The sequence below is a fragment of the Muscardinus avellanarius genome (assembly GCF_963383645.1).
Source record: "Muscardinus avellanarius genome assembly, chromosome: 7".
Classification (NCBI taxonomy): Eukaryota; Metazoa; Chordata; class Mammalia; order Rodentia; family Gliridae; genus Muscardinus; species Muscardinus avellanarius.
Window position 1 is genome coordinate 107,843,143 of NC_137793.1, and position 23,235 is coordinate 107,866,377.

At 46.9% G+C, this 23,235-nt stretch overlaps 1 protein-coding gene across 1 annotated transcript; it reads right to left on the reverse strand.

Annotated features, from left to right (window-relative positions):
- Positions 1–1,754: 1,754 nt before the first annotated feature.
- FAM20B (FAM20B glycosaminoglycan xylosylkinase) lies at positions 1,755–22,184 on the reverse strand (the record flags this gene model as incomplete). Its single annotated transcript, XM_080698250.1, has 7 exons — positions 1,755–1,986; positions 3,961–4,020; positions 4,701–4,892; positions 7,511–7,682; positions 10,087–10,196; positions 15,205–15,291; positions 21,808–22,184. The coding sequence occupies 7 exons, from the start codon at positions 22,182–22,184 to the stop codon at positions 1,755–1,757; spliced, it is 1,230 nt and encodes a 409-aa protein (XP_080554376.1).
- Between the last annotated feature and the right edge of the window lie 1,051 nt (positions 22,185–23,235).

A 23,235-nucleotide genomic window follows, 5' to 3' on the forward strand; every position in this document is an offset into this window, starting at 1 on the left:
GCCATTTTAAAGCAGTCACAAGTTACTTTGTTGTCTTTCAAGGCCAGAAAATTAGGGCACAAATTCAAAAATTGCTTATGAAAAGGTAGTTGCCTGGAACTAAGTCTCCAGTGACCAGTACTGAAATTTCTCGGCTCTACTATTTACATGTTAGTCTAGCCGGGCGTGGTGGCGCCCACTTGTAATCCCAGTACTTGGGAGGCTGAGACAGGAGGATCCGGGTTTGTGGCCAGCCTCAGCTACTTAGTGAGGCTCTCCACCAACTTAGTGAGACCCTTTTTCAAAATAAGGAATAAATCTTTTTTTTTTTTTTTTTTTTTGGTGGTACTGGGGGTGGAACCCAGAGGCTTTCTACCTCTGGGCTATACTCCAAGACCCATTTTATATTTTATTTGGAAACAGGGTCTAAGTTGCCGAGAGCCTCACTAAGTAGCTGAGGCTGGCTTCGAGCCTGTGCGATCCTCCTGTCTCAGCTTCCCAAGCGCGGGGATTACAAGTGTGCGCCACCACGCCCGGCTATAAGGAATAAATTTTTAAAATGGGGCTGGGGGTATAGCTCGGAGGTAGAATGCTCCTGGGTTCCATCCCCAGACCCGAAAAAAAAAAAAAAAAGTTAGTCTCTTCTTGTGGCAGTACCATGCAGGAGGGACGCGCATCCCCAGGGCGGGGCGAGAAGGCCCAGGCCTGCCCTTATGGCTCAGAAACTTACTGCAGCTGCTTGCACAGCAAACTGCTTAGCCAGAACACAGCGAAACCTATGCTTCAGCAACCCCAGGGAACTGCCACGTGGCGGACTCAGCACTCTGAAGGAGACTGGATGAAGTAAGGGCCTGCCGTGACTCAAACCTTGGGCGCTCTCTGCTGACCTCTGATTTCAGCCCAGTCCAGCCAGCAGCTCCTCGGCCTGGCTGCCTGGGGAGGCTCCTGGAAGAGCAGCTCCAGGCCGACGCCTAAGGCAATGGTGGGAGCTCATTTCGGAAGAGACTGAGGAGATCAGCCTCTGACGCTTACTCGGGTATCTGTTTGCTTTGTTCATTTGGAAAGGATTTGCCTGCTTTAGGCAAAAAGGGAAGAAAATTAGACTCCCTAAGGAATCATGCTTGGGTTGTAAAAGCATTTTCTCCAGAGACAATTTTCTGGTGAATTTGGACACGACTGTGAGAATGCAGACTGCACTTAAGTTTGAAGTCATGTTTGCTTTTTATATGCCCAAGAACCTAGCGCAGGGGGCCGCCTGGCAGAAGGGCGGCCATCCTCTGGGCTGGGCCCCCTCTCGGGCCTCCACCGCCCTCCGGGCATCAGAAGGCAGCACATGCGGCCTGAGGCCTCTGCCCTGCCCCCAGCTCTATTTTAAAGGCGCGTCCCCTCTGAGAGTGCACTATTCTGGCTCAAGGTGGTGCAAGGTTTATTTGCTGCCACTCCGTAGGAGGCAGTAAGCTTTCAAAAAAGACACGAGAGATTGTAAAGTGTGTCCACAAAATTCACAGGTGTTTTCAGAGAAAGGACCGCGCGGCCACCTTGATGCTCATTCTGGAACCAACGCAGCATTCGCCTTCGGTCCTTCGGTGAGGGAAAGACTGGCGCTGCGGCGGCCGCGGGCCGTCCTCAGCTCTGCGGCCATCACCAGCCACCGAGGCGCCCGCCCTCCCCACCACAGCTGGCTGCGACCACTCCGAGCTCTCTAGTGCCGCTGTGATTGATTGTGCTGCTCTCTAGCTTTGTAAAAATAAGTTTCACTTCTTCTGTGTTGAGGATTACAAGTGGGAAAGAGGCATCCTGTCTTCTACCAGCACAGTGTCCATCCCAAACTGGTCGGTGCACTGCTTCACGGTGGCCAGCACGCTCAGCAGCCGCTGGTCCAGCGCGTCCAGGTGGGGGCCAGACAGCACGGGCGCGATGGGGTCCTGGGCCATGGCCGACTGCAAGGCAGACTTCAGCACTCCGTTCTTCAGGTAGTTCAGTCTGTTCCAGGTGGAGACCCGAATGCTGGAAGGAAAAGTTCCAGGACAGGTTATAGAAAAACTCTCACCGACAGGCGGAGTTTAAGGCCTGCTTAGCAGACAAAAGAAAAAAAAACTGTGTAAAATATTTTAATTAAAAAAATAATTTCTGAGCCGGGCATGGTGGCGTACACTTGCAATCCCAGTACTTGGGAGGCTGAGACAGGATTATCGCAGGGTCACGGCTGGCCTCAGCAACTTAATGAGACCCTGTTTCAAAATAAAGAATAAAAAACAGGTCGGGGGGGGGGTATAGCTCGGAGGTCAAATGCCTCTGGATTCCATTTCCAGATTCAAGGGGGGGGGCTGGAGGAGTAGCTTGGAAGCAGAATGCCCCTGTGTTCAATCTCCAGTGCCATAAAAAAAGTGATAGTGATAATTTCTGTTTCAGAATGATCTCTACATGAGAGTCAGTCACATTAACACATTCTGCCATTCCCCTGGGTAACTGCAGGGACAGAGATTACGCGTTCCTAATAGGAAAAATAGGACCCATTCAAAATAAAGAGAATAAAAATAGGGCAGGGAATGTAGCTGGGAGGTCAAATGCCCCTGGGTTCCATACCTAGACCCACAAAATAGATAAATAAATAAATAAATAAATACATAAATAAATAAATATAAAGGGCAGTTGGGTGTGGTGGCGCACGCGTGTAATCCCAACACTCAGGAGGCTGAGACAGGAGGATCGCAGTTCGTAGACAGCCTCAGCTACTTAGTGAGGCACTCTGCAACTTAGTGAGACCTGTTTAAAAATAAATATAAAATAGGGCAGTGGTTGTGACTCAAAGGTGGAATGCCCCTGAGTTCCATCGTGAGGCCCGCAATAAATAAATAAATAAATAAATAAATAAATAAATAAATAAAATACAATGGCCTGGAGTGTAGCTCAGAAGGTAGAATACCTCTAGACTCCATCCCCAGTGCCACAGGGGAAAACAGAAGAGGAATAAGGAGGAGAGCGAGCAGCTGGGATCACCTTTAGGCCACACAGCACCGAAAAGCTGATCCAGGAGCGCTATTTAGCACTAACTCCCAGAGACTCCCAGAGCACAGAGACTGCTGCACGCACCACCATGCCCAACTATTTTATTTTATTGTGGTATTGGCATTCTACCTCTGAGCTACACCCCCAGCCTATTTTATGCTTTTTTAAAATTCTGAAACAGGGTCTCACTGAGTTGCAGAGGGGCTCACTAAGTAGCTGAGGCTGTCCGCAAACCGCCATCCTCTGGTCTCAGCCTCCCAAATGCTGGTATTACAAGCGTGTGCCACCACGCCCGGCTCTCTGATTTACTTTTTAAAAAATCAATTGTTAGAGCTGGGCATGGTGGCACACGCTTGTAATCCCCACGCTGGGAGGCTGAGACAGGAGGATGGCACAGGTTTGAAGTCAGCTTCAGCTACTTAGTGAGACCCTGTTTCCAAATAAAATAGAAAATAGTTCTGGGAGTATAGTCCGGAGGTAGAAAACCTCTAGGTTCCATCCCCAGTGCCACAAAAAAATAAAAATAAAAATCAATTGTTAAATAAATACTTGTGAAAAAAGTTACTTTGGGTTTAGACAATTTCAAACTGAGATATGCAAATCACAGGTGTGGCTATAATGGGTGAGAAGATCTGGAACCACAAGGTAGACCAGCCGCAGCAGCCAAGCAGGCAGGTTTCCCCGGATGCTTTCATTTGGCGGAGGGAGGGGGGGTGAGAAGGCTGATTATGTTCTGATATTAGATCAAACACCGATACATTTTGCTAAGTAGGCTGCACACTCCATTCAAAATGAGTTCTGAACTTGGGTTGCCTCCCTGCACCTCCACCTGTCCCTGCCCCCCATTCTCAGGATGTCAGGGCTCTGCACTGGACAAGCACGAGAGGCCCTGCTCAGGTATCAGCAACGCTTAAGCCAAGAAAACGACGTGCTGTTGCCTGAGCCCTTGCGGGAGGCAGTGTAGCAACTTACATGCAGCACTGATAGAGAGGGGCAAGGATGCTTCTCTCGTCCAGCGAGGGGTTCCCAAAGCTGAAAATCAAAGCGAAACTCAGTGAATGAGGCAGAAGTACCAGTTCCCTTCTTAGCATCAAAGAAACAGCAAATTCTACAAGAAACCCAAATGTGACACTAGGTAATTTCATGCTCCAGCAGCTCAAATCACTTAAATTAAAAACAAGCAGGGCATGACCAGTTAGACACAGCATCCCCAGCAGCCCGTACTGAAGGATCAAATAGCACATAAGCTCACAAGGATCTTTTCTCCTGCCCAAGATGCTGAGGGGCTGGAACGTTAACTATCCAGCACACTGAAGAGTCACAGACCAAAGGAGAATGTGGAAACCCTAAGTCTGAACGGTGTCTAAAGGGTGGGGAGACACAGGCCTACTCGTATTAGGTCCCCAAACAAGCTGACAGCTGTGAGGTTACACTGTCATGCGCCACCATCCCCAATCTTCTGCTCCCCACAGGCGGGCACACAGCCAGCCTCACGTGGGAGAAAGCACTCATGGAGGCTCAGAAAACGGATTTCAAGAGGCATAAAAATGGCATCTGCAGGAATTTAGGAAGGAAGGAGAGCCGACTGGAAACTGCCAACCTCCCACTCATTCCTACAAACTCACTTAAACAAATGGCGGGCCTAACATCGTACGCCAGAAAACATCCTTTCATGCATAGAAACTGACCAAAGGTGGCCCTGCTGGTCTTACCTTTTGGCATTATCAAGAAGGATGAGCATACTAGCGCCTTCGTCGTCTTGAAAGCTCTCGTAGTGATGGCGGTCGGCATTGCCGATCAGGTAGTCAAAGACAGCAGTGTCGATGATGTCCAGCAGGCGTGGGCCCGAGTCGTACGGGGGTGTCTTCTTGACAGCGTCGCAGTAGCTCTCGTCGTACTCCCACCTGGGCAGGCAGCGTCACAGGTTGCTGAGGGCCAGCAGTGCACTGGTTGCCATGGCCTGGAGCTCAGTGTGCCCCAAAGGCCGTGTGCTGAGGCCTGGGGCCAGCCTACGGCGACCTGGGAGGGGGACCAGGAGGCCACGGGGGCAGGGCTGTGGGGCTCTAGCTGGTCCCTCTCCTGCTTCCCAGCTACCCGAGGGGCAGCTCCACTCTGTGGCCCACTCTCCATGACGCACTGCTCAGCACAAGCCCAGAGCAATGGCGCCAGCCAGCCATCTTTACCCTCTAAGTTGTCTTGGGTATTCTGTCCCAGTGATGGAAAAGGAACTCACAGAAAATCAGGACTCAGTGGGGTAGCTGCTGGCTCCATCTGACGGTAAGGCTCACACGCCCGTGGAGCTGGTTTGTGGGAGGAATCTGGAGGAGCAGGCTTGGGAAAGGCTAGAAGGCCAGCAGCAGAGATGAGCGAGGGGTTCTGGTGGGAATTGGGGAGGCCAGAATGCTGGCAGGAACGTGGACAGTGAAGGCTGCGCTCCTGAGGTTTCAGAGCGTAAGGAGGACTACTGGGAACTGGACTAGAGACCACCGTGTTACACTGGCACAGAGCCTGGCGACATTTTGTCCATTTCCTGAGATTCGTGTGAGGCTGGGTTTAGAGGTGACAGACTGGCTTGTGTGGAGAGGAAACGTCAAGGCATCGCAGCAGCGGGGATGTACTACTGGATGCTTTTAGCCAAATTTACTGGAAAACCAGGAGCAAAGAGCAGAGCAGATTTGAAAAACTGGCCAGAAAAGAAACCTGTGCAAAGTGCAGGCAAACGATGGAACGGCTGCTGAAGAGTTTAGTGGCATTAAAAAGAAGACAAAGCCAGGCCCGTAATCCATGTACTTGGGAGACTGAGACAGGAGGATCGCAGGTTTAAGGCCAGCCCCAGCAATTTAATGAGCACCCTCAGCAATTCAGTGAGACCTGTTTCAAAATAATACATAAGAAAACAGAGCTGAGGGTGCAGCTCAGAGGTAGAATGCCCCTGGATTTAATAGCCAGTTAAAAAAAAAAAAAAAAAAAAAAACAAAACCTTGTACCTGGAAAATGGGAAAGATGTCTGAAGCATCTCAGGAAATCAGCAAGATCCCACTTACAGGGTCTGGGTACAAAATGTACCTTTCACGCAAGAAAGCCCTGGGGTTCCTGATCACAAAGGCCCTAAGGATCTGTTTCCCCAGGATCTGTTCCTGTCACTCAGCCATCAAGGAACCAGAGGAACCACTGCTGTCCAAGTGGGCTAGCTCCTGCCTGGCCGGGGACAGACTTGGAGTTACCTATATGATACGGTTTTGCAAGGATGCAGAATGTAAGAGACGCAGTCATGGAGGTTTCACCTGCAGGAACAGGCAGTGTGCAGTGGGCTAGGGCCCTGCGAGCAGCCTGGGGCAATGCATGAAGCCATGGGAGGGGAGCTGGAGCGCAGTGGAGACCCCAGGAAGCTAGAGATGCCAGGAATGTGGGATACTTGTTGAGGGAAGCCCCTCTATCCTGGTATGTTCCTTTTATTAAATTTTATTTTAAGCCAGGCGTGGTGGTGCACACTTGTAATCCCAGCATTTGGGAGGTTGAGACATGAAGATCATGGTTTGCAGACAGCCTCAGCTACTCAGTGAGGCCCTTTGAAACTCAGTGAGACTTTGTTTCAAAATAAAGAATAAACCAGGGGCAGGCTTGCAATCCCTGCGCTTGGGAGGCTGAGACAGGAAGATCATATAAGTTTGAAGCCAGCCTCAGCTACTTAGTGAGGCTCTCAGTAACTGTGAGACCCTGTTTCCAAATAAAATAGAAAATAGGCCTGGGAGTATAGCCCAGAGGTAGAAAAGCCCCTGGGTTCCATCCCTAGTACCACAAAAATAAATAAAAAGAATAAAAAATAGGGCTGGGGTGTAGCTTGGAGGTAGAATGTCCCTGGGTTCCTTTAAAATTTTTTTATTTTATTTTATGGGGATTCATAGCTAAGAGTTGCCTGGAGTCTCAGAGGAGACTTTAAACTTGAACTTCCTGGCAATGCTGAAGCTGTTAAGTCTTTGGGGGCTCCTGGAGACAGACTCAACACAATCTGCTTTGTCAGTGGACACAGCCTTTGAAGGCTAGAGGTAGTATGTTAGGGTCTGAATCTTGAATGGCCTCCACAGGCAGTGTTGAAAGTAGAGCTGCCAGGGTGTGGTAGATCCTCTAGGAAGTAGGCCCGGAGGAAGGAAGTCAGGTGATTGGGCGCATGCCTAGAAGAGCTCCTGGGACCCCGCTCCTCCCACCTTTGCTCCCTGTCTAACATGTGCGCAGCCTCCTCCGCCATGCACTTTTGCCCAGTGCCACCCCAGGCCCAAAGCCACGTGGCATGCAGCCATGGACCAAAGCTAAGTCTTCCCTCTTTTTAAGCTGACTTATCTCTGGTGCCTGTCACAGTGATAGGAAAGCAATGCACCAGAACTGCTATAAACAAGAAGACAGTCCCTGCCTAATGGGTTGGTCCTGACTTTTTTTTTGCTTTTGGACAGATGGCTGGCTCCTATATAGGATTGATACCTGTCCAAGCACAGGAAAGAATTCAGTGGCTCAGAAAAGCATATACCTGGCCAATTTGCCTTCTCGATAAGTCCTGCCCCAGGGGTGTCGGTGCTTTTGCAGAGGCCACACATCTGGAAGCCAAAGGGTGACAGATCCCTCCATTGTGTCTCCATCAGCACACGCTGGCTCTGTTTCTCGGCAGTAATAGCACTTCCCATAGAAGCAAGTATTGTTTCCTAAAAGACAGAAGGGAGCTACATACACTTACGGAAAAAACAAACTCTTAAGGGAAAAATGAAGGCTCCAAATCCTCCCCAAACCACGTGAGACTGCCGAGTAAACGGGCACCGAGGGGGCAAGGGTCCTGAACTGACTATTCACCACATTTATCCACTTTCCTGTGTATGTAACAAAAGCACACAGTGTCAAAAATCCACAAGAGCAGGTGTGGTGGCGCACGCTTGTTATCCTAGTACTTGGGAGGCTGAGACAGGAGGATCGCAGGTTCATGGCCAGCCTCAGCTACTTAGTGAGGCCCTCCACAACTTGGTGAGACCTTGTTTCAAAATAAAGAATAAAGAGCCGGGCGTGGGCGTGGTGGCGCACGCTTGTAATCCCAGCATTTGAGAGGCTGAGACTGGAGGATCACAGTTTGCTGCCAGCCTCAGATACTTAGTGAAGCCCTTTGCGACTCAGTGAGACCCTGTTTCAAAATAAAGAATGAAAAATAGGGCTGGGGGTGTAGCTCAGAGGTAGAATCCACCTGGGTTCCATCCCCAGTACCATAAAAAAAAAAAAAAAAAATAGGGCTAGGTCAGGTACTTTGGTCATAGTGACGAGAGCCCAACTAACACACACACACACACACATAGGAGATACATGTGTGTACATGTGCACATTACATACAGCTGTGCAAGCACATGCATACACACATTTGGTGCCTCTGTCCTTCAAGGGACCAAGAAACAGCGACACGAGACTTTCTGAAGGCTTTTTGTGTGTGTGTGTGTGTGTGTGTGTGTGTGTGTGTGTGGTACTGGGGGTGGAACCCAGGGCCAGGCTATACTCCCAGACCTATTTTATACTTTATTTGGAAATAGGGTCTCACTAAGTTGCTAAGAGCCTAAGTAGCTGAGGCTGGCTTTGAACCTGTGCAATCCTGTCTCAGCCTCCCAAGTGTTGGGATTACAAGTGTGCGCCACCACGCCCGGCACTTAACTTTTTTTGCAGGTCTGGAGATGGAACTCAGGGACATTCGACCTCCGAGCTACACCCCCAGCCCTATTTTTTATTCTTAATTTCGAAACAGGGCCTCACTGAGTTGTAGAGGGCCTAAGTAGCTGAGGTTGTCCACGAACCGTGATCCTCCGGTCTCAGCCTCCTGAATGCTGGGATTACAAGCGTGTGCCACCACGGCCGGCTACTTGCTGAAGTTTTAAGAAAACATTTTGAAGTAATTGGGCATTCATGCCACAGCCTATTCTTTAACTGTTAATGTGAGTGAGTTGAGCCTATTCTCTAATGTTAAGTGAGAGACCTGGGGGACTCTGTGACTATTTCTACAACTTTTATGCAAATGCAAAATTATTTCAAAAATAGAAAGCTTAAAGGATAAAAGGCAGCCGGGCATGGTGGCGCACGCTTGTAATCCCAGCATTCAGGAGGCTGAGACAGGAGGATTGTGGTTCGTGGACAGCCTCAGCTACTTAGTGAGGCCCTCCGTAACTTAATGAGACCTTGTTTCAAAATAGAGAATAAAAAATAGGGCAAAGGGTGTAGCATGGAGGTCAAATGCCCCTGGGCTCCATCCCCACCCACAATCAATCAATCAATCAATCAATAAATAAATAAATGGCAGTAGTGTTTCTTCTGGCCATCCCACATCCATGGAGTACAGCCATCAAATATGCCAAATTCTCTAAGCTCCAAAACCTCACATTCTCCTTTAATGACTGCTGACCTTCTCATAGGTGTGTATCCTTCAGGAGATCATTTTCAACCTCCAGCGCAGCACACTAAATAGAAACAAACCAACTACAAGCCCATCCATGAGCTGACTATATCAGATCCCTTTACCCTAAGAACTTTAGATAAAGAATATGTGAAATAATTGAAAATACAACATTTAGAATATTTGTAGTTATAAAACCACCAATCTATGAGTGTTATTTGGTGACATCAGAAACACCAGGAGATCTCGTTGGGTGCTGTGGCACATGTCTGTAACCCTAGCTGTTGGGAGGCTGAGGCAGAATACTTTCAAGGCCAGCCTGGGCTACTTAGGAATACCCTGCCTTGTTTTTTTTTTAATGGTGCTGGGTAGACTGAATCCAGGGGCATTCTACCTCTGAGCTATAGCCCCAGCCCTATTTTATTTTTTATTTGGAAATAGTGTCTTGCTAAGTTGCTGAGGCTGGCTTTGAACCTGCGATCCTCCTGTCTCAGCCTCCCAAGTACTGGAATTACAAGCGTGCGCCACCATGTCCAGCTGGAAAACCTTTCTCCCACTGACCTGAGGCCAGGATGCCTACTTGTTCCTGCACTCTCTTGGGTCCTAAAGGACACGAGCCACCTTGCTCAACGACGCCCCTTTAGCTTATTCACTATTTCTCCATTTAAAAGTCCTCTTAATCTTCTCACCTACAGTTAGGAAGGTGCTCAGCAGCTGCTCCGTAGCAACAGGCTTGATCTCTGTCCGCAGATTAACATGTCTGCCAACCACCAAGGGGGCTCGGCGGAAACCCAGAATCCTGGTTTGGAAAGTTGAAGAGAAAAATCGTTGGGAATGTATTTTAAAGATCAGCCTCAAAAATTATGGTTAATCACATTAGATGTGTAAAGGCACAGTAGGTAGGAAAATCTTGTTTTTTAGAGGTTATATACATTTAGGAGTTAAATTTTCTCCTTCCCTCCCCCCTTCCTCTTCTTCTCTGCATATCTATATATTTACATATACCTCTTATTATATATAATAATTTATATTACATATAAGTTAAATAGGTTTACTTATATTATAAAATATACAATTTATAAGCATGCATCACCACCCTCAACTAAAAGTAATTTTTCTTTTTCTTTTTGGTGGTACTGGGGGTGGAATCCAGAGGTTTTCTAACTCCAGGCTATACTCACAGACCTATTTTATACTTTTTTTGGAAACAGGGTCTAAGTTGCTGAGAGCCCTACTAAGTAGCTGAGGCTGGCTTCGAACCTGTGCGCTCCTCCTGTCTCAGCCTCCCAAGCGCGGGGATTGCAAGCGTGTGCCACCATGCCTGGCTAAAAGTAAATTTTAATAGAGCATTGGAAAAAACTGGGCCTAAGCTCGCTTATGATGGGTTAAAAACTCTGGAAAAAGCAGCAAATTGACAATACTATGCAGATTGATCCAAAAGCACAAATCCACAGAACTTAAATAAAGACATGATTGAAGCTTTCCTTCTGATGGTCTAAAAGCACTACTTTGTGTTTGAAAAAAAAATATATATATAGCGACACTGGGGACGGAACCCAGGGGTATTCTCCCTCCAGGGTACACTCCCAGTCCTATTTTTGATTCTTTATTCTGAAACAGGGGCCCATTGAGTTACAAAGGGCCTTACTAAGTAGTAGCTGAGGCTGGCTGCAAACCATTTTATAAATGAAATTTCTTGGCAAAAAAGTACATATTACATTCTCTGAAGTGAGAGATGCAGAATTTGGAACACACAGAAAATTGGTAATGAAGAAAAATAAAGATCATTCTACAATTCATAGAAACTGAAATTTTGTCATAGAGGCATTTTTTGCTCTATAAGTACATATAAACGCATGCACTTATGTATGCACATACATTGAGCTTATTCTGTATGCAGCTTTGCATCCTGCTTCTTACTCACCATTATGTCATGATTTTTTTTCTCAGGTCATAAAGACTTTAAAAATAACTATATAGCCGGGCGTGGTGGCGCACGCTTGTAATCCCCGCGCTTGGGAGGCTGAGACAGGAGGATCTTGCAGGTTCGAGGCCAGCCGCGCTGGCTTAAGAGACCCTGTTTCCAAATAAAAAAATATAAAATAGGTCTGGGAGTGTAGCTCTAAGCTAGAAGGGCTTCCAGGAACCCCAGTACCACAAACAAACAAACAAACAAACAAACAAACAAACTATATAGCCAGGTGTGGTGGCGCACGCTTGTAATCCCAGCATTTGGGGGACTGAGACCGGAGGATCGCAGTTCGCGGACAGCCTCAGCTCTTAGTGAGGCCCTCTGCGACTCAGTGAGACCCTGTTTCAAGATAAAGAATAAAAAATAAGGCTGGGGGTATAGCTTGGAGGTCAAATGCACCTGGGTTCCAATTTCAGTACTGAAAAAAAAAAAAAAAGAAAAAAGAAAAGAAAAAAAGTAAGCATTTCTGTAGGAAGAATACCTTATTCTACTGTACTTTCACTCTGTGAAAAGATAAACTTCCAGAAAGCGGGAAAATCTAAAATAAAATGAAAATAAGATACTAATCGGTACACACACACACACACACACACACACACACACACACTGGACAAAACTATATCAGGTCAGGTAACACAAAACATTGAGCCAGGTGTGGTGGTGCACACTTGTAATCCCAGTACTTGGGAGGCTGGACAGGAGAATCCCAGCTTCCCAGCCAGCCTCAGCCACTTGGTGAGGCCTCCACAACTTAGTGAGACCCACTTCAAAATAAAGAGTAAAAAGTCAGGCTGGGGGCGTGGCTTGGATGAAGAATGCCCTTGGGTTTAATCCCCTGCACCACACACACACACACACACACACGCACACGCACACGCACACGCACACGCACACACACACCCTAAGTGGGGAAATGATCGTCATGACCTGCTGGTGTCCACAATGGTCAAACAGGGAGGACCGGGAGTGGAGACAACAGGCAAAGGTCTCAGAGGGCTCGACTCTATGTGCCTTTAAGTGAGGAGTAGATTTACCCAACAGCCTCTGCCACTGGTCTTAAAAGAGGCAGCAAAATCATGGTTTTATAAATATTTATTTAATGTTTTCTATATCAGTTGATATCTAGTATACTTCCTACAAGTACCTTAGATATAGGTATTATCTATTAAGGTTATTATATATTAACATTATTATATATTATTATATATATTATATATTAACATTATTATTATATTAAGGTTATTATATATTAACATTAAGGTTTGGATATAAAATACCATAGTTCTTAATAGAAAAATTCAAACTAACAATTGCTATAAGCAGCATAAGGACCTCAGTCTATTCCTGCCAACAAAGTATTACCTTTTTAAAAGTTCTTTGCCATTTTCAGCAGGTAAAAATAGTAACTCATGGTTTCAACTGGGTTATTGAAAACTTCTAGTGAGGATGAAGTCCCATATTTATCAGCAATCAATACATCCAATTCATTTAACTTTTTTTCGTGACACTTTTTTTTTTTTTTTTTTTTTTTGGTGGTACTGGGGTTCCTGGAAACCCTTCTACCTCCGGGCTACACTCCCAGACCTATTTTTTTATATTTTTCTTAATTTGGGAACAGGGTCTCCTAAGCCAGCAAGGCTGGCTTCGAACCTGCATGATCCTCCTGTCTCCACCTCCCAAGTGCGGGGATTACAAGCGTGCGCCACCATGCCCAACTTTGTGACACTTTTTAAAATTTTAAATATATCTTATGCATGCATGGTGGGGTGCACACTTGTAATCCCCGCACTTGAGAAGCGGAGACAGGAGGATAGCACAGGTTTGAAACCAGCTGCACTTGCTTAAGAGACATTGTTTCCAAATAAAAAAGTATAAAAATAGGTCTGGGAGTGTAGCCCAGAGGTAGAAGGGTTTTCAGGAACCCCAGTACCACCCAAACCAAAATAAATCAAATAAATATATTTTTATGCTTGGCGCTATGGCACACATTTGTAATCCCAGCATTTGGTAGGCCGAGACAGGAGGATTGTGGTATGTGGACAGTGTTAGCTACTTAGTGAGATCCTTTTCCAACTTAATGAGACCGTTTGAAAATGAAGAATAAAAATTAGAGCCGGGTGTGGTAGCGCACACTTGTAATCCCAGAATTTGGGAGGCTGAGACTGGAGGATCACGGTTTGAGGTCAGCCTCAGCTACTCAGTGAGGCCCTCTGGAACTTAGTGAGACCCTGTCTCAAATAAAAAATAAAAAATAGGGGAGGGGATATAGTTCGGAGGTCAAATCCCTCTGGGTTCCACCCCTAGACCCACACACAAAAATAAATAAATAAAATAAAAAGAATAAAAAATAGGGCTTGGGGGTATAGCTCGGAGGTAGAATGCCCCTGGGTTCCATCCCTAGTACTGCAAAAAATGATAATAATAATAATAATAATAATAATAATAATAGATTTTTTTAATTTTTGCTTTTAGATACACTTCTCTTTTTAAATTTTTAATTGGTGCATCATGACACATTTTCTACTAGACTTTTAGTTACACATAGATTTATATAAACATGTAAAAAGTCCTTCCTAATAAAAAAAAGGGCAAAATTTACATTTTCTGGTTTTCTTATAATTTTTTAAATAAACATTGTAGGTAATTTCATTTAAAGCCTGTCAGTGAGCTGTGTCAGTACTTGGGAGACTGAGACAGGAGGATCGTTGAAGGTTTAAAGCCAGCCTCCAGTAACTTAGCAAGGCTCTCAGCAACCTGGTGAGACCTGTTTCCAAGTAAGAAATAAAAGTGGGGGTGTGACTTGGAGGCAGAATGTCCAGCATCTCTTGGAGGTTTAATCTCCAGGACCAAAAATAAAAGCGTATCTGTGAACATGCCACACTGAGAGCCGGCGAGAAGAGCAGGTGGGACTGTGGGCAACTGTGAGCCAGGATCCGAGCGGCTGGCTTGCTCCTGCTCAGAGATAAAGTAGAATTCCCATCTATTTTCCTTTGCGATTGTCCTGGTGTTTGAAGCTGTGCACGTTTGTATAAAGGCCAATGAAGCTCGTGTGTAGTTTTATGAGCGTATCTCGTGCTGCATCTCGCCGCGGGGTGAGTCGGCGTTACACCGGGACCAGAGCACAGCAACAGGGCCGCCAGGCCCATGCGGCCAACCCGCTTCAGGGCCTCACATTCCACTTGGTTTTCAGCCTGCCGTTGTGTTTACCGGAACAGATTCCCTGCTGAGAACGATGGTGGCACGCCAGGAATAGAGTGAAGCCAGAGTCCAGACTAAGAACCCACGAGCCATTCCTGGTCACCCCAACTCATTTTTTTTTTGGGTGGTACTGGGGGTGGAACCCAGGGGCTTTCCTACCTCCGGGCTGTACTCCCAGATCTATTTTATATTTTATTTGGAAACAGGGTCTCACTAAGTTGCTGAGAGCCTCACTAAGTAGCTGAGGCTGGCTTCCAACCTGTGCGATCCTCCTCTCAGCCTCCCAAGCGTGGGAATTACCACCACGCCCGGCCCAGGGCAACTCATTTGAATGTTCTGGAACCAGTCGATCAGGTATCCAAAAGAGCTGACAAGTCCAATGGGTTTGTGTGTGTCACTGAGCTACACCCCATTCCTTTTATTTTGAGAGAGTCTCATTAAGTCACCTAGGCTAGCCTCAAACTTGTGATCCTCCTCCTCTCAGCCTCCCTAGTCAACTGGGTTAACAGGCACATGTCACGTTGTCTGGCTAAACCCAAGTTAATACAGCGTGAAACACTTTTTAGAAAGAATGCGCAGTATTTCCAGGAGATTTTAAAAGGACACAGCGAGTATAAACTGCTGAGGCTGCACGCACCTGTCCAGGTGGAAGGCCGCCACCTCCGCGTTGTGCCTGTCGTAGCCGGCGTAGGGCTCCCCTTCCACCACGTAGTCCCGGCTATACCTGCAGAGGCAACGGGAGGCCAGGCGCCGTCAGCCCCGGTGGCGACAGTACAGACACAGAGTGCACACCTTAGCAAGCTCGTGTCACCAGACACTTTGCCAACCCTGAAAACAACTTTGGGTTAGCACCAACTGCTGGTAGATGGTATGAAGATCAGGTAGAAAAGAAATTGGAATTCTGCATCTGCTTCAGAATCCTTCCATGAACAAAACAGGCGAGATGTTATTTTTACTCCTCTAACAGGCTGTCACTGTACTTTTTGTGTGTGTGGTACTGGTGCCTATCCCAGGGACATTCTACCTCTGAGCTCTACCTCCAGCCCTATTTTTTATTCTTTATTTGAAACAGGGTCGCACTAAGTTGCAGAGGGCCTCACGAGTTGCGGCGGCTGACTGTGAACCTGAGATCCTCCTGCCTCAGCCTCCCAAGTACTAGGATTACAGGAGTGTGCCACCATGCCTGGCGGTCTCTTCCATCTTCAACTGCATTCTGTTGATTTTATACCACATACAGGACACAAAGGATAATTACAACTGGAAATTTCTTCCAACTAATCACCTAAAAAGATACAAGTTAACCTTATTTGGGGGAAGAAAAAAAGATTTAACTCACCTACTTACTACCTCTACTGCTCTCCTGCATTCCTGAATCAAAAGACCTTTACAAAGGAACCATGACACAGAAATAAACTGAGACTGAAGCGAAGAACAGCACTTCCACTAAGGACCCTGGGCTTCCAGTGCTGCAGCGGCTGCGGCACTGTGGGGCGCCCTCCTGCTTGCGTAATCACAGAACTCGACGGGAAACCACACACTCTCCAGGCCGCGACAAGCGAGGAGACAGCCACGCGTCGCCTTGCGGGGGGCACCAGGCTCTTAGCACAGTCCATATACCACGTACTTTTTATTTCTAGGACAAATGATCATTTGGGCAGTAAACAGACTACCCAGGTCCACATTGGCTGTCTCAGTTTTTAAATAGCACTGCAGCAAAAGCTGATACAAGAACTCTGCTCTCCTGCGCAGGCAGGCAGGTTGTCCATAAGCTGGGGACCAGCCCGTGAGCACTCTCCAGGACTTCCGTGGATACGGGGCGATGTGCAGAAGGTCCCACTTAGTGGGACAGCAGAGCTCTCCAAAGGCTGCGCAGAGTGAAGCCCAGCCTGGAAAGGAGTGGAGGAGCTCTGCTGGTGGACTGGAGGGAGGGGGAGGGAGGACCAGAATGGGGACTGCAGCCCAGTGTGGCGGCCCAAGACTGTGAGCCCGGTACCTGGGAGGCCGAGACAGGAAGATGACAGGTTCGAAGCCAGCCTCAGCAATGTATCAAGACTGTCTCAAAATAAAGATTAAAATTGGGCTGGGTGAAGCTCAAAGGTTGAATGCCCCTGTTCAATCCCCAGTACTATAAAATAATAAATACAAAATGAAATGAAAGAATTACATTGGAGTCAGAAAAGTCTGAATCCTTAGCTTACAATTTGACTGTGTGGAATATGGAAAGTCAGAATTATGAATCTCAGCTTTTTTTGATAGTGGGAGTTGAACCCATGGCCATTCTACCTTTGAGCCACATTCTCAGCCCTATTTTAGTTTTATTTTGAAACAAGGTCTTGCTAGGTTGATGAGTCTCACTACTTGCTGAGGCTGTCCTCGAACCTATAATCCTCCTGTCTCAGCCTCCCAAATACTGGGATTACAGGGATATATATATTACTGGGATATATACCACCATGCCTGAATCTTTTTTTTTTTTTTTTTTTTTTGCAGTACTAGAGATGGAAACCAGGGGCATTCTACCTCTGAGGTACACCCTTAGCCCCCCCCCTTTTTTTTTTTTTTTTGGTGGTACTGGGGATGAAACCCAGGGACCTTCTACCTCTGGGCTACATTCCCAGGCCTATTTTATATTTTATATGGAAACAGGGTCTCACTAAGTTGCTAAAAGCCTCACTGAGTAGCTAAGGCTGGCTTTGAACCTGCACAATCCTCCTGTCTCAGCCTCCCAAGTGTTGGGATTACAAGTGTGTGCCACCACGCCTGGCCCCCAGCCCTATTTTTTATTCTTTATTTTGAACAGGGTCTCACTGAGTTGCAAAGAGCCTCACAAATAGCTGAGGCTTGTCTGCGAACCATGATCCTCTGGTCTCAGACTCCCAAATGCTGGGATTACAAGCATGCTCCATCATACCCGGCTCTGAATCTCATTTTTTTAACCTGTAAAAGAGTTGGGATAGCTGATCTCTGAGGTCCCTTTTGGCATATTCCAAAGATCATTAATTTATCTACCTGGTCTTAGGCCTCTGCTGTCTGGTTCTTTTTCCATCATAAATGAAGCTTTTGCTTGTAAAAATCAATTTACTTCCAGAACGAGCAGGTCGTGGCTGAGCCGCAGGACATGAGCCTCCTCTCAGCAGTGACAGGACACAAGCCTCACAGAAGCTGCCATAAATCACTTCATCCATCTGCCGAAGGACAGCGGAGCCGGACCAAGAACACTAATTTGCACGTACAGCAGAATTAAATAGCTCATGAGGAGGCCCTGGGGGTCAGGAGAGTATTTTGGTGGGTGTTTAGGGACTGGAGTCAATTTCTACAAGAACTTAAAACTACACCCAGCTTCCCCGGCCCGTGATAGGGCCTGCATAAAGCAACAGTGGTCGCACCGCTTGGCTGGCTGGGCACGGAGACCGCCTGGGAGCTGGTAGTGGGCACGGTGGCTCAGGAGATGGTGGGGAGCGTGGGGGCCCCGTTGGACAGGAACAAAAAACAAAGGGAGGGTAAGGCTGAGTGTCGGAAAGGACCCGCCTGTGGGCTCTTGGTCATGGCTGTGGAGGCTGCATGCTATCTGGTGGGCAAAGGGAAGCCCTGGGCGTTTTAAAGCTGGGCAGCTGAGTGGTAACACGAGGTTTGGGGAAGAATGGAAGTGGTTTTCAGGATGATGTGGAAGAGGAAGGTGATGGGAAGGCACAGGAGTGCCAAGAGATGCGGCGTGTCGCAAGGAGTGACTGGAGCATGCCTTTCTCTGTTGCCGTCCCTACTCAGCAGCCTGGCCCCTCCTCCCACAGTCCACCCTGTCTGGACAGGCCAAGCCTGTCTGCAAGGCACCCACCCTGCATCACACACATTGGCTTGGAATCTCTCTTCTGACACCCCTTTCACACTTTATACTCCAGTGTACAAGCAGTAGGTGTGGAGAGGAACACCTTGTGTTTAAACACAAAATGCTCATAACTCATCTCTTTCTATACAAATCAAATTTTTGAAGCTGGGTGGGGTGACACATGCTTGAAATCCCAGGACTTGGGAGGCTGAGAAAGGAGGATGGCAGCTCAAGGACAGCCTTGGCAATTTAGCGAGGCTCTCAGCAACCTAGTGAGACCCTGTCTCCATATAATAAAACTGGGATGGCGGTACAGCTTGGAGGTAGAATGCCCTCAGGTTCAATTCCCAGTACCCCCAAAAAATAAGTTTAATTTTTATTCTGCCTTCTTTCCAACACTTCCTGTGATGATAGTTTTCAAGCTATAATCTAAGAGGTCAAGGACGGTCCTTCTAAACTCAGTGTGAGTCTTGGTGATGGCTGCGCCATATCATCACACTTACAGGAAGACACAAAGAAACTCAGAGCCTGCCACCTGTGTGGCAGAACACAGCAGCCTGCAATGCCAACAGACCCAGCTCCGTGGCGACAGTGAGCTGACCTGGTCGCTAGTTGCTTTCTCTCAGCCTAGGTTTCTTACCTAGAAATGAGGAACAAAGTGCGTGGAGGTTAAAACATTAAGAGATACAGTATGAAGTACTTGGTGCAGCGCCTGGCAGATAGTATTATTAAAGCTGGGTGCAGGCGGGCGTGTAATCCCAGTACTTGAGAGGCTGATAGGAAGATCACAGGTTCAAGAACAGTCTCAGCAACATAGTGAAACTCAGAAACCTAGTGAGACCCTGTTTCAAAACAAAAATGAAAAACGGGCTAGAAGCTGGGCGTGGTGGGCACGCTGTAATATCTGCATTCGGGAGGCTGAGACTGGAGGATCAGGGTTCACGGACAGCCTCAACTACTTAGTGAGGCTCTCTGCAACTCAGTGAGACCTGGTTTATTCAAAATAAAGAATAAAAAAAAAATAGGGCAGGGGGTGTAGCTCGGAGGTTCAATGCCCCTGGGTTCCATCCCCAGAACCACACACAAAATTAATTAATTAAAAAATGGGGTTGGAGCCGGGCGTGGTGGTGCACACTTATCATCCCCACGCTTTGGAGTCTGAGACAGGAAGATCACACAGGTTCGAAGCCAGCCTCAGCTACCTAGTGAGGCTCTTAGTAACTTAGTGAGACCCTGTTTCCAAATAAAATATAAAATAGGTTTGGGAGTATAGCCTGGAGGTAGAAAGCCTCTGGGTTCCATCCCCAGTACCACCCAAAACATAAAATAATAATAATAATAAATAAAATGGGGTTGGGGATGTAGATCGGAGGTAGAACGCCCCTGGATTCAATCCCCAATACTGGGGGGGGGGGGGTTGGGTGTAGCTCGGAGGCAAAATGCCCCTGGGTACAATCCCCAGTACCCCTCCCAAAGCTGAGCACAGTGACGCATCACTGTGAGCCCAGTGTTTCAGAGGGATAGTAAGAGTCCAAGTTCAAGGTCAGCCTGGACAACTTAGTGAGATTCTGTCTCAGAAAATAAAATAAAAAATGAAAAAATAAACAATGGATGCACTCTGATAATAATTTCAGTACTTGGAAGGCTGAGCCAGGAGGATCACAGGTTCATGGCCACCCTCAGCAACTTAGTGAGACCCTGTTTCAAAATAAAGAATAAAGCCGGGCATGGTGGCGCACGCTTGTAATCCCCACGCTTGGGAGGCAGAGACAGGAGGATCGCGCAGGTTTGAAGCCAGCTGTGCTGGCTTTAAGAGACCTTGTTTCCAAAAAGAAAAAAAAGTATAAAATAGGTCTGGGAGTGTAGCTCGGAGGTAGAAGGGCTTCCAGGAACCCCAGTACCACCAAAAAAACAAAAACAAAAACAAAAACAAAATAAAGAATAAAATAAGGGTATAGCTCAGAGGTAGATTGCTCCTGAGTTCAATCCTCAGTAACATACACACAGTGGTAGATTGCCTGTGAGTTCAATCCCCAGTACCCCTACCTTCACACATGGTGTATCTTCAACAGAAATTAGATTCCAAGGCCACATAATCATACTTTTTTTCATACTTTTTCCATATTCTAGTTATTTAGAACATTCTGCCTTTGAGCTACATCCTTATACCTATTTTATTTTACTTTATTTAAAAAAAAATTTTTTTTTGCAGTACTGGGGATGGAACCCAGGAGCATTCTACCTCCAAGCTACATGCCCCATCTCTTTTAATCTACACCCCCAGCTCTTTTAATCTTTATTTTATTTATTATTATTATTTTTTGTGGTTCTAAGGTGGAACCCAGGGGCTTTCTACCTCCGGGCTATACTCCCAGACCTATTTTATATTTTATTTGGAAACAGGGTCTCACTAAGTTGCTGAGAGCCTAAGTAGCTGAGGCTGGCTTTGAACCTGTGCAATCCTTCTTTCTCAGCCTCCCAAGCACCGGGATTACAGGATTACAAGCGTGTGCCACCACACCTGGCTTATTCTTTATTTTGAAACAGGGTCTCACTGAGTTGCAAAGGGCCTCACTATGTAGGAGCTGAAGCCAGGCGTGGTGGCACATGCTTGTAATCCCAGCATTTGGTAGGCTGAGACAGAAAGATCACGGTTCGTGGCCAACCTCAGCTACTTAGTGATGTCCTCTGCAACTGAGTGAGACCGTTTCAAGATAAAAAATAAAAAAATAGGACTGGGAGTATCTCTCGGAGGTAGAAGGAGGTATCCCCAATACCACAAAACAACAACAAAAACAAAAAAAAACCCTCCCCTTCCAAAAAAAAAAAAAACAACTTGGCAGAACATAAAGGATTTTTAGGACAGGGAAGTTATTCTACATGATACTATAATGGTGGACATTATCATTACACATCTGTGAAGCCCACAGACTGTATAACACAAAGAGTAAGCACTAACTCATACTACGAACTTCAGTTGATACCTAATGTACCATTATTGGCTCAACACTGTAACAAATAAATTATACTAATGGAAGATATGAATAATAGGAGAAAGTGGGTAGAGGGCTAATGAATGTGAATTCTCTGTGTTCTCCCCTCAATTTTTCTGTAAAGCTAAAACTACTAAGAAAACCAAAGCAAACTCTGTGAGAGCACCGTGCTTCTGCACTGAAGGAGTCTCTGGTCACCATCTAAGATCCGCTGCGACCTGGTGGCTGGCTTTCCAGTGGTCCGCTGAACAGTGTTTGGTGACAAGCTGCTTATTTCCACGCAGTTTATTGTGTAACTCTGAGACCTCCCTATGTACTTTCACTGTGCTGAGAATCCAGAGGACGGGAGAGGGAACACTCCTGTGTAAACCCCAGGCTAACCGAATCAACCTGCACAGGTGCGGCTTCTGAGGTGGAGACTCACCGCTTCGGTTTGAAGACAACTTTCTGTCCTCCGTCAAGGATCAGCAAGGCTTTCAGCTGCGTCCCTTTATAGCCCACGTCAGCTTTCATAATTCTCTTGGTGGCCATGGCATGCATGACTGCTCCCAGCTCTGGTGTCTCCTCGGGGTACACTTCCCGGGGAACCACCCACTGGGCCGCAATCTCCCAAGGAGACTGCAAGGTGTGGTCCAGCTTGGGTGCCAGCTCCACCCGCAAGCCAGTCATCATCCGGTGAAAAGCCCTCTGGTCCTCCCGGTTGGCAGCTGATGTGTCTAAATTGTCAATTAGGAAAACTTTGGTGAAGATGAAGATGACGAGGAGTATTGCTAAGAGCACAGCCCGCTGCTTTAGCTTCATGTTGGCCTCTCTCCCCTCTTCTGACCCACTCTCTCGCTCGTCAGGAGAGTAGGGCTGATGGTTAGCAAAGAGACTCCATGATTACGCACACTGGTCCATTTCTTCACTGAGGTGCCTCCACAGTTCCTGCAAGCCCAAGTACAAAACCAAATTCAATCAGGAATTCTGCTCTCCTCCTCCGAAACACTCCGCAAGCCTCTTACCCTTTTTCCCCCCGCATGTTACTTACCCTTTTAGCCTTACTAATCCTGAGCTTAAGAAGACACAATTTAAAATAAACTAGTCTGCAGAAGGATCTCATAAGCACTGGGTATGCTGAAAATTTTAAAGCAAATATTCCTGCTTAAATCAGGATACAGAGCCATCTAGGAGCCATTAGGCTGGCTATAGATGCCTAATAATTCCAAAAACAATTTAAAAACAATAAAAGCAAAACCAATATTCAAATAAGAATAAACTAAGGAAAAAAGTCTCCCTTTACTATCTGGCTATCAGTTGGATATGATCAGAAAACTAATGGAACCTGAAACTACAGCAACACTTATATTAAGTCTAGTACGGTCAGTCACAGAACAAAGAGATTAATGCCACAGGCCTAAACAAGTGCTGCTTCCGCGTGGGCCGACCACACCCTGGCCATTCTCAAGATAGAAGATTTCAAATACGAGGTTTCTGCAAGGATGTCAAGAACATACAACTCCATTTCACTGCATGCTGAGAGGTGGCGTTCCACTCCACAGGGCCATTTTAAAACAAGCTTGCTCTGCTAAATGCCTATAGACGGCCCAGCATTGGGGCGCGAAAGAGATGACAAGAAGGTAACAGCGTGCTGCTTCCTTCTCCAGTTCACTTAACGGAAACCATTAATCGAAGAAATAAAAACAATATAAGAGCTGGAGCACGGGACTGGGGCCGATACTCCTGTAACCTTGGAGCAGCTCCCTCCAGCAGCGGCTGCAGCTGAGCGCAGCAGGGTTCTAAGGCAGCACCTTTTCACCAGTGGCGTATGTGAAGCTTGTTCTGTGACCAACCACCCCTCCTATTCACTTTC